This window comes from Nelusetta ayraudi, unplaced genomic scaffold (genome assembly GCF_046127955.1).
Source record: "Nelusetta ayraudi isolate G7.1 ecotype Tasmania unplaced genomic scaffold, CSIRO-AGI_Nayr_v1 ptg000001l, whole genome shotgun sequence".
In the NCBI taxonomy this organism is placed as follows: domain Eukaryota; kingdom Metazoa; phylum Chordata; class Actinopteri; order Tetraodontiformes; family Monacanthidae; genus Nelusetta; species Nelusetta ayraudi.
In genome coordinates, this window is record NW_027466051.1 from 590996 (window position 1) to 602500 (window position 11505).

At 45.3% G+C, this 11505-nt stretch overlaps 2 protein-coding genes across 7 annotated transcripts in view; one reads left to right on the forward strand and one right to left on the reverse strand.

Moving 5' to 3' along the window:
• b3gnt5a (UDP-GlcNAc:betaGal beta-1,3-N-acetylglucosaminyltransferase 5a) overlaps window positions 1–11505 on the reverse strand; it is a 309683-nt gene that overhangs the window by 70248 nt on the left and 227930 nt on the right. The gene's annotated exons all lie outside the window — the stretch shown is intronic.
• The window catches only part of ect2 (epithelial cell transforming 2), a 37423-nt gene continuing 26672 nt past the window's right edge, over window positions 755–11505 (forward strand). For 2 of the 6 annotated variants that reach the window (XM_076044915.1, XM_076041654.1), the window contains exons 1-12: window positions 859–1188; window positions 1835–1996; window positions 2872–2951; window positions 4544–4636; window positions 5254–5439; window positions 5558–5647; window positions 6261–6368; window positions 7869–7942; window positions 8715–8845; window positions 10193–10308; window positions 10885–10947; window positions 11132–11360. In XM_076044915.1, the coding sequence (XP_075901030.1) occupies window positions 1870–1996; window positions 2872–2951; window positions 4544–4636; window positions 5254–5439; window positions 5558–5647; window positions 6261–6368; window positions 7869–7942; window positions 8715–8845; window positions 10193–10308; window positions 10885–10947; window positions 11132–11360 (1297 nt within the window). In that variant the 5' untranslated portion in view covers window positions 859–1188; window positions 1835–1869. The other 4 variants (XM_076045735.1, XM_076044093.1, XM_076042503.1 and 1 more) reach the window with 3 other exon arrangements.

An 11505-nucleotide genomic window follows, 5' to 3' on the forward strand; every position in this document is an offset into this window, starting at 1 on the left:
AATGTATTTTTTGATGTTGTTGTTTATTTATGTATCGAAGGCCAAACGGAGAATATTTTTGTTTATTTTCTGCCATGTGCAACAATAAGCTAAGGTCGAGTGGGGGTGTTAAATGTTATAACATTATGTGCGCCCTTACTCATTGTGTTCAGATCATTTAGTAACAAGGTAATATATATATATATATATATATATATATGTATATATATATATATATATATATATATATATATATATATATATATATACATATATATATATATATACATATATATATATACAGTATATATACATATATATATATATATATGTATATATACTGTATATATATATGCATACATACACACACATACATCATATATATATATATATATATATATATATATATATATATATGTATATGTATATATATATATGTATTTATATATGTACAATTAATGTCTTTAACATCAAACAGCAAAATATTTGAAAACTTGAACTGACCTGTTGTATTATGTTATATATACACTGTATATTATCTATCTATCTATCTATCTATCTATCTATCTATCTATCTATCTATCTATCTATCTATTCTTGTATTTGTTTAATTATATATATATTTATACAAACGATTGAACCAACCATTAAAAATCAAACGCTACTTCAGTTTAGCTTTCAAGTCTGATGTTTCCGTCGGTACGTGAACCTCTCACGCCTGCGCGTCATTCTCAGCATGCGTCGTGATTTGAATGAATGGACCAATCGGCGCGCTCCTCCCACCGCACGCCAGTGACTCCCTGTCCAATCAGCACGCAGCACCGTTGTTTGCGCAGCTTTTTGAATTGAGCTCCAACAACCGGGCCGACGAATGTATGTATGATATTATCGACTATGAAGTTAGAAAGCTGTCAACAAACCACTGCGGCGACTATTTAACACTTTGGTGGACTATTTTGATTCTTTCAAGCCGACATGTTTTTGATTTTTGAGTAAGGCTGGGAAGATGTTGCGCGTCTTTTCGAAGTAAAGTGTTTCGGATCGAAGGGTAATCGCCAGAAGTACTTCACCTACAGACGGCTAGCTAGCCAGCCAGCCAGCCAGCTAGCCTTGTTAGCTAACGTCAGAGAGCTGCGGTAATTAGCCCCAGTGGTCCCTACGTTTCTATATTTACTATTCTCCTTGCGACTTCTCTCGTGTTAGCAAACGGTAAGTCTCATGTTCTCAAATACCTTTTACGTCGCGGGGTAAAAAAAATAAATAAATCGTCGCGGTATATTATGACTTTTGCTAGCTAACCTTTTACTGACGTTATCACTCATCACTCAGCTAAAGGGAGTTTCCCAGCTAAAGTTTAGTTAGTTGTACTGTGTTTTGTTTGGGTAACTGTCTTGTCCGTTTTCGTCCCCTGAAAACGGTAATGTGGACGACTCGTCCACACACTTCATGAAATGAATGGAAGAAAAAAAAAAGTAAAACAAAATGTCAGTGTGTGTGTGTGTGTGTGTGTGTGTGTGTGTGTGTGTGTGTGTGTGTGTGTGTACTCGCGTACGTGTACAAACGTTTTCAAGGAAATCAGTAAAGTTTGATGATGCCTGACAGCTTTTTTTTTTTGGTAAACAATGAAATCAGTGCGCAGTGCTGGGGGTCAAGCTAAAGTCATAGTTCACATCTGTGTTAACCGTCTAACACGTATATTTGTCTGTGAAGCCAAGCTGTGTGCCATTCCTTTCTTTTGACAGCCTTCCTCCTCCGCCTCCATGTAGTTGCTGCTCTTCTTTCCTCTGTCTCCTCTCTGCCTTGTACTGTGTGCTCAGTTTTTTTGTTCATCCCCTTGCCTCTTCACTTTTGATAGCTTGGACAGTTTGGTGCCCCCTCTGGCTCCCTGCCATGGCTGACAGCAGCTTCGTGACTTTGGGGACGGCTCGCAGCCTGCTGGTGGATTCGTCGGTGTGCGACTCGCGGCTGGCTGAAACCACCAAGGAACACCTGTTCCTGGGCCTGGCGTGTGAAGACGGTCAGTCCACGCCGGGACTCTGCTCTCTGCGGGTCCCGGGACCTCCCATTACCTCCCCAAAATACTCTCAATCTTTGTTAAAAATAAAATAAATACAGTTCTAGGGGGCTGCAACTGCTGACGTGAGCTCCTCACATTATTCTGCCGCAGCAGGTCCCCCCCCCACATGAAAAAAAACATAACTGACTTCTGTGGTGACTAAAGTTGAAACTGGCTCAGTCACGCTGTGGCTGTGAAACATCTTCTAAACAGCCAAACCTTTTTTTTTTTGCAGCATTGGATGGGAGTTGTTTGAAATCAGCCTCACAAATACTAAATAATTGTGTCTTTACTTCTTTTTATGCTCCTGTCTATGATACCCTGCTTTTTTTTTTTTTTTTTTAATGAAAGAGGTCAATGATTCTTCTTCTTCTAGTGTTGCATTTCTGTTGTTGTTTCTGATGAAGCATTTTTATTTGTGTGCTGTGACCACTGCAGGTTACAGTTTTGGTGGCTTTGAAAATAAGATTATTTATTAAAAAAAAAAAAAAAAGCTATCGTCTTAACGAGGAAAACTTGACGTCACACAGACGACCTGCTCGTCCGTCAATCTCTCTCTCTCTCTCTCTCTCTCTCTCCCTCTCTCTCTCTCTCTCTCTCTCCCCTTCATGTTCCTCTGATTCTCTGATTCTGCTTTTTCCACTTTCTTACACGAAAAATATGTATAAATATTTATTTTATTTCTTTTTAATCAATATAATTTTCCTTTTCTTTGCACTATATTGTTGCCGTAATCATGCAAATTTCCCCAATGTCTCATCAATGAAGGCATTCTGTTCGATTCTATCCTCTGTCCTCCTGGTTCACCGAGCGTCTCGGGCCTCCGTCTCTTGCAGACATGCTGCCAAAAGTGGAGACGCGGGTGGTCCTGGTGGGAGCGGCGGGCCGAGACCAGGCGCTCGTCAAGGCACTGCAGGTGAATAATTCCGCCGCTACTTCCCCGTCGCTCCTCCGTGACCCAGCCGGGTGGCCGTTCGCTCTCTCTCTCTCTCTCTCTCTCTCTCTCTCTCTCTCTCTCTCTCTCTCTCTCTCTCTCACTCTCTCTCTGATCCAGTTCACTCATCCGCCGCTGCCCTCCTCACTCTGACACAAAGGACGTTCTAAAGGAAGACACCGTGACGTTGATGTTTCTGGGTCGCGTCTTTGACACAATTTTAAATGATAGATGTCTGTGCAAGTCGCACTTTCCCCACCGTTTCGCCCAGGCGTCACACCAGCGCTCACTGTCACACAATGGACCAGAAGTTTGCAGCTTCTTGATTTGTGTCCAGGTTTTATTGTAGTGCCAAAATATTTTGATTGTTGTGTAAATGACAAGCTGAGATTCACTGAATCACTTCTGGGAGAGTGGAAACGATCCGTCTGTCTGTGTATCGAACCGTTCTATCATCCATCCTTTCTGTTGTTTTCAATGAGCTGTGGGCAACAAAAAAAAAACTTGGCCTGTTTGAAGGCAGAGTCGCTGCTCTGTCGTGACATCAAGAGCAGGAAGTGACATCACAACTCCTGTGTTAAGGGCAGCAGCCCCCCCACCTCCTGCTCGGCTCTGGGTTTTTTTCAGCTTGTGCAGCATCTCAAGCCAGTAATTAGAGATCACGCGCACAGATTGTTAACTTGGCTTTCAGTACTTCCCTTATGACCTTCACTCAAATCCTGCTGGGTGCGTTGGCAAACAAGAGCTGGAGGGAGAGGCGGGGGGGATGGGGGGGGAGACTGAAAAACTCAAACTGAGTGTTCCAGGCTCGGTACTGTGAGTGAAGTGAGTTTGTTTAAAAGTCTAATCACTGATTTCCTTCCCGAGGCTCCCTCCGGAGGCCAGTAGGCGCGCTGCAGCAGGCCAGTGGGACACAGCAAATGAATGCGCCCCCCCCCCCCCTCCCCTCCCTCCTAAATGTGGAGCATGTAGCCTCCTAAGTGTGTCAGTGTCCTCTCCACTAAGTCTGGTCCCACTGGTTGTGCTGCGTGTTTGAGAAGCCGCCACCTGGAGGTGATTTGGAGGAGTGGCTCTCAACTACCACCGCCTCCCCCGCCCACCCGCTCGCTCACACTGCCCCTCTCTCCCAACTGACTCCCCCACCCCACCCCACATCGCCACCCCCGCGCTGTCCTTTGCTTTGTCTCACCCCCGCTTCTTCCCCCCGAGGGCTTTGAACTTTTCTATTACTATTTCACAGAAATTTACTCTGCTCCCCACATCGCCCCCGTCCTTCTCTCTTCTCTTGTTTGATGTCGCTGTCTTTAAACTTTGCAAGGACACAGACGGCACCCTCTCCATCTCCACACACCCCCCCCCCCACCACTCCTCTTCCTCGTGCATCCTAACTTTGTCCTCACCTACTGTTAATTCCTCTTTTTTTTGTTCTTCCTCCTCCTCCTCCTCCATCTCAACACCCTCCATCCTCATCAACCTAATTTTTTTTTCTCAATTGTGTTTGACAGCTGCCTCTCGCTGTTTTTTTTGTTTGTTTTTTTTATCCCTCCCTCCGTCCTCCCTCCCTCCTCCCGCAGGCCATCAGTGTGATGGAGGTGCCGGTGGTGAAGATAAGAGAAGACGAAGCGGGCGGCGAAGAGAAAAGCGTGATAAAATCTATAGTCAATATGGTACAGTACGGCAGCAGCAGTGTGTGTTCCCCTGTCTGTCTGTCTGTCTGTCTGTCTGGAAGTCGGGGAGGCGGGGGGGTGAAAAACGGCTGCATGACTTTTTAATTCACGCTGACGACTCACCCGGGGGCTGGGCGTGGTCGAGGGGGGGGAAGGAAAATCTCTGTAAATTCGTGTGTGTGTGTGTGTGTGTGTGTGTGTGTGTGTGTGTGTGTGTGTGTGTGTGTGTGTGTGTGTGTGTGTGTGTGTGTGTGTGTGTGTGTGTGTGTGTGTGTGCACCTCTTGATATTTTGGTTTTGACCCATCTAACCAGAATCACTTCACCTCATGGATCTACCCCTATGTGTCTTTATGTACACATTAATGTTGGCTTGATTGTGTTTTTCTCCCTGCAGTACACGCTGGATGTAACTTCACTTCACTTCCTGCAGACCTATATTTCATTTTTTCTCTCTACTCTTTTGGCTGCACAGAGGAACTCATGAACTCACAAACAATAACAGGCTCCTCGAATAATAACAAGAATACAGTGTGTGTGTGTGTGTTTCTTTTTTCAATATTACTATTTCTAACCTATTTTCCATCCGCCTGTGTCCCCCCCCCCTCCCTCCCTGCAGGACATCAACACCACCACGTGCGTCGCCACCAACGGAGTCCAGGAGTTTGCGGACGAGGACAACACGGACTTCGAGACGGTCTTTGTCCTGGCTGACTTCGACTGTCCCGAGTATGGCTACCTTTACAAGCGGGACCACCGCATTGTGGGCCCCCCCGTCGTGCTGCACTGCGCCGCCAAGGAGGAGGTCTGTCTGTGATTGACAACAGGACCCTATGGCTTTTCATGCTCCCCGAGGTTGAAGTGGGAGATGTTGTTTTTTTTTTTCTTCCTGCTGAATAATTTTCCTGTTTCTCCCTCCTCAGCCGCTGCAGTTTGCCTGCCGCCCTCTCTACTCCACCACCATGCTCAACCTGAGCCTGTGCTTCACCGGCTTCAGGGACAAAGAGGAGATGGTGAGAATTCCAGGGAGAATTTTTTATTTTGAAAACACAGAAGATTCCGTGTGTGTGTGGGAAACATTTGGGCAGCCAAGACGTCAGCTTTCATTTTCCTGCAGGTACAGCTGAATCGTCAAAATAAAACCCGATTCATTTTTGTCAAATTAATGTCAGTGTAATCGTTAAAATGTCAATAGCCTTGCCTTAGGTAGTGATCAGTATGATAAGACCAACCAAGACATCTGGTGGTTGGATGATTCGCTTTGAATGAACCTCCCTGCAGCAGCTGTGTGGTAGTTGTTTTGAAAAGCTCTGACAGTATGTGCTTCGATAGTTTATAGTTTAGTCAGCCCGAGTGTTAGCGAAGCTGTCAGTGTTGCTTTGATTTCCATCTCTGAATCTGATTGGTTCTAAATGTGAAATGAAATCCTCCCTCCACACGGACGTGTCTAATACGTCCGACTGGGATCTCAGGGCGTCTCCTCCGTTTTCCTTCCCTTCTGGTCTGAAGTCTGTAAATGTAGAGAACACACACACACACACACACACACACACACACACACACACACACACACACACACACACACACTTCTCTTCTGACGTACCAACTGTCTCGTGGGTGTTACAGAAGAGCCTGGTGAACCTAGTCCATCACATGGGCGGAACCATCCGGAAGGACTTCAGCACCAAAGTCAGCCACCTCATCGCCTACTCCACCCACGGAGAGAAGTACAGGGTGTGTGTCTGTTTCTGTGTGTGTGTGTGTGTGTGTGTGTGTGTGTGTGTGTGTGTGTGTGTGTGTGTGTGTGTGTGTGTGTGTGTGTGTGTGTGTGTGTGTGTGTGTGTGTGTGTGTGCGTGCTTCACTGCCAGTAGTTGCCTTCAGCTTCTCCTGCTAGTTTTTGTTTCTGATAAAGAGACATCAAAGCAGAAAAAGACTCATTGGATCACATGGACACCAACAACAATAATATTAATGATGGTAATAATCAGTCGAATCTTATCCCTCTGACTGAAGGCTTTGCTCCAAATGTAACCTAAGATGTAGGTGAAGCTTACTTTGCTTTGCTGCAGCACAGTGTTTCTAACATGCTAACTCATGAAGCCCCGTGGTGTTTGATTCACCGATGCACCTCTTTTACAGAACGTGTAGAGTACGAGCGCCTGCATTTCAGTACTTAGTAAGGCCGTCACACATCAGAGAGCCGGGGGCTCTCTGATGTGATCTCTGCGTTACTGTTCAATGAACATGAACAAAAGCAAAGTTACAACAAAATGTTTGTCTTTGAAGACGGGCATTATTGAAATTACTCTGGAAGTTTGCCCATGCCGGACATAGAATGACTTTGTTTTTTTCCACAGATGTTATCTCATTTGAACAACATTGCTCCACATGTTTTTCAAAACAATTGTGGGGTGGTATTGTTGTCCTGGTATCAACATGTATTTTACCAGTACAAGTAGAGTACTCAACCGGTACTGGTACCAATACATGACACTGGTATCTGTTTCGGACTGTGCATCCCTATTTTTTCATTCATTCATTCATTCATTCATTCGTTCATTCATTTATTTATTTATTTTTTAAATATATATTTGTGGTTGTTCCGTCCTGTGCTGAGCCATTTCCACCACCACTGGAGTCGGCTGAAGGTTAAAGACGTCAAACGGAACAGTTGGTTGCTCTGCTTGATGAGATTAACCAACACTTGAAGCTGTTTTCTTTCAATCATCTTCTGGGAGCGACTTGCTTTTCCTTTTTAATTTTCCTGTCTTGTTTTTGCTGACATTTTGTTCACCCTGCCACCTCCACATGCACACAGGCACACACACACACACACACACACACACACACACACACACACACACACACACACACACACACACACACACACGCGCACCTGGGCTGAGAGCTCGGTGACAGACAGCCGAGGCTGCTTCCTTCCTCCACTTGAAAGCAGCGGCGCCAACAAGATAAAAGGTGAAATAGGGAAAATTTGTGGTGTTGGTTTTTTCTTCTTCTTTTTTTTTTGTTGCGTCGCAGCCTGAAGTGAAAACCGTTTGTGCTTGCCGTCGCGATGCTGAGTCGCAGAGGGTCGGCAGGGTTTTAATGAGGAGGCTGATGGCGGAGCGTCTTCTAGTTTTGAAATATTGCCTCGATAAATACCCCCCTCCCTCGCTCCCCTTCTCCCTCATCTTCTTTCTGTCCCTCACGTCCCGTGTGTGTGTTGTGTCCAGCTGGCTGTGTGCATGGGGACGCCCATCCTCACCCCGTCCTGGATCCACCAGGCCTGGAAGCGCAGGGATGACGTGTGAGTGTCACCAACAAAACGTTTTACCTCTAGAGTTTCTGCAATAACTGTCTTCATGCTGGCACTTCACTCACTTTCCCAGTCCTTTTGTTGACGTCCCTGCAGGGTTTGACTCACAACAGCATATTAACATCTCTCTTTTAAACTGACATGGGTTTTTTTTCCTACCTGTTGACATACATATATGTGTATACAGGTACTACCCAGAAAATTAGAATATCCTGAAAAAGTTGTTGTATTTCTGCAATTCAACTTAAAAGGTGAATTTGACACATTTTGCTGATCAGGTCTTGCAGCTTAAAAAAAAACCCCACTCAAATTCAAAAACTCAGAAAATGAGTTTGTGGGTTTGTGGTTTTAATAAGCTGAAAATCTTAAACCCATCTTAAAGTTACAACAAGGAACTGCTTGAGATGTCAATTTGCGTGTAATGGCTCAATAAAATGTATTGGTTTCATCTTTTATGTTAAATTCCCAAAATAAAACAACTTTTACTTGATATTCTAATTTTTCGGGTAGTACCTGTATGTATGTGTATGTACATATGTATGTGTGTGTGTGTGAATATATATATGTATGTGTTTGTCATCTACACACACACACTCTCACACACACACACACACACACACACACACACACACACACACACACACACACATACATATATATGCATATGTGGCACTGTTGCCTCCTGGACAAGAAGAAGCATTGAAAATATTTATATTTATTGATTTATTTCATTTATTTTCTCTCTCCTTTGCTCTTTGCGAAGCCACTTCCATGCCAATGACGAAGACTTCCGCACCGAGTTCAAGGTTCCGCCCTTCCAGGACTGCGTGCTCAGCTTCCTGGGCTTCTCGGAGGAGGAGAAGGCGAACATGGAGGAGAGGACCCTCAAGCATGGTCAGAGCTCGCTGCAAGGCTGTTTCCTAAACTGCTTCCTGTCTTCATGTCCTGATGTCCTGGTCAAATTTAGTGGGACAGGGGTATCATAAGGTCCTAAAACCCTTTATCCATATTTACTTGCGTTTCATTACTCCGATTCTGATACTGAGTACTTACACATTATAGAACTGCTTACATTTCTTTTGTTCTGATATATGAATGCACCAATACCACTTTTTTACAGAACGAGTAGATTATGAGTACCGTACTTTCCGCACTATAAGGCGCACCTAAGAGCCTTAAATTTTTTCAAAAGCTGACCATGCGCCTTATATATGGATCAATATTGAGCCGCAACAGGCCTCGCAACTACGGTAAGCAGCCGCCGACTCCATTTTCCCCCGTAGAAGAAGTAGTGCGCGGTGCATGCTGGGATATATAAAATGGCGTTTAATTTCCATTTGTGTGTTTGCGTAAAGACCCTGAAATGGCTCCTATTAAGAGACACGCTTACAACGCAGAGTTTAAACTCAAGGCGATCAGTCACGCAGTAGAACACGGGAATAGAGCAGCAGCGAGAGAGTTTAACATTAACGAATCAATGGTGCGGAAGTGGAGGAAGCAAGAGAATGAGCTGCGCCAAGTAAAGAAGACTAAACAGAGTTTCCGCGGGAACAAAGCGAGATGGCTACAGTTAGAGGACAAACTTGAACAGTGGGTTGTTGAACAGAGAGCAGCAAGTAGAAGTGTCAGTACAATCACTATTCGAATGAAGGCAACAGCGCTAGCACGCGAACTTAACATCAATGAATTTAGAGGCGGTCCTTCTTGGTGCTTTCGGTTTATGAAAAGACGTAATCTCTCCATCCGCACACGAAGTACTATTTCTCAGCAACTGCCAGCTGACTACCAAGAAAAAGAAAAAGATAAAATGTGTCACGAAAATACTTTACCTCGGAGAAAATAATAAAACAGTTGTTTATTCATTTTGGGAGTGAATGGAGTTGTCAGAAAGCTGATTTGTAATCTATTAATAAAGTTTGACTGACCTATCTGACTGTTTTGTTGACATTCCCTTTAGCGCAGCACCATCTAATGGATGCATAACGTAACCCCAGCCTCTACTGTAGCGCCTTATAATGCGGTGCGCCTGATATATGGAAAAAGTTTTAAAATATGTCATTCATTGAAGGTGCGCCTTATAATGCGGTGCGCCTTATAGTGCGGAAAATACGGTACTTGCTTTTCTGTACGTACTGGGCAACTGTCACAAGTTTCACTGCAGTACAAACACAAATGTAACAAAATTGTCATATTCATACATATACAACTGGTGTCGGCACGTGCTTGCTCTTCGTTCTTCAGGTGGCAGCCATCTGCAGGTGGGAGATGAGCACTGCACCCACATGGTGGTGGAGGAGAACTCGGTGAAGGATTTGCCCTTCATTCCCACCAAGAAGCTCTTTGTCGTCAAGCAGGAGGTGAGGGGTGGAGTCGGGGAGGGGGGGGCGGGGGTTCACTTCATTCCGCTGCTGTGTGAATTGTGTAGACGTTACGATTGCGGGACGTTGGTGACTGAGAAAGTAGCCGTGCACCACCCGGCAAGTTTGGTTCCCCCCCAACCCCCTGCAGGGCGACGGGGAGAAGAATGAAGAATGGTCTCGGCTGCTGAAACAGAATGCCAAATGATGATGGGCTGACGAGGATTCCCTTTAAGTGGAACCCTTCATTGATTCTGCCTTTCTCTCTCCCCGCCTGCCTTGTGTTTCTTTTCCCTCCTGGAGAGTTCGATCAATTATTGATTTCTCTCTCTCTCTCTCTCTCTCTCTCTCTCTCTCTCTCTCCCTCTTCCTAGCAGATGAGTGATTTGATGATGAGCGAGTGTCAGGGGTTCTAAACCTCTGCCAGTTTCTCCTCGGATGGTTCCCGTAGTTTCATTCAAGTGCAGCTGTTAAACTATTCAAAGAGAGAAAGAAAAGAAAAGTTCTTCTGTTCCTGGTGTGATGTCTGTAAACATGTCTCACCTTGTTTTGTTGTGTTTGTTTATTTTCCTGCAGTGGTTCTGGGGGAGCATCCAGATGGACGCTCGGGCTGGAGAGTCCATGTACCTCTATGAGAGGGTGAGTGTGAAGGTCTGCAGGTCTTCTGCTTCTGCTCACGTCTGGATCTTTATTAATTCATTTTTTGATTCTACAACCCACGTCATCTTGTTGAGTTTTATTTTATTTTTTCCACCTCCACCAGTTTCAGGTAAAGGTTGATGATTTCAAATAAGTTCCTCCCTCCCTCCTCTCCTCTGTGCAGAACGACAGCCCCGCCATGAAGAAGGCCGTGTCCCTTCTCTCGCTCACCACGCCCAACAGCAACCGCAAGCGCCGCCGCCTACGGGACACGCTGGCGCAGCTCACCAAGGAGACAGAGATCTCTCCTTTCCCACCGCCGCCGCGCAAAAGGCCCTCGGCCGAGCACAACCTGTCCGTGGTGTCGCTGCTGGACATCTCCAACACCCCCGAGACCTGCAAGGTGCTGGCAGGTAAGAGTTTGATTCCTGCAGACTCTCACTCCTCCCTCTGGGCGTGACGCAACGCAGGCACTTGCCATCATGCCACTTGAACTGACGTAACGCATCAGCACACGTCAGCCAATCACAACGAGCTGAGACATAGCAGCACCTATGA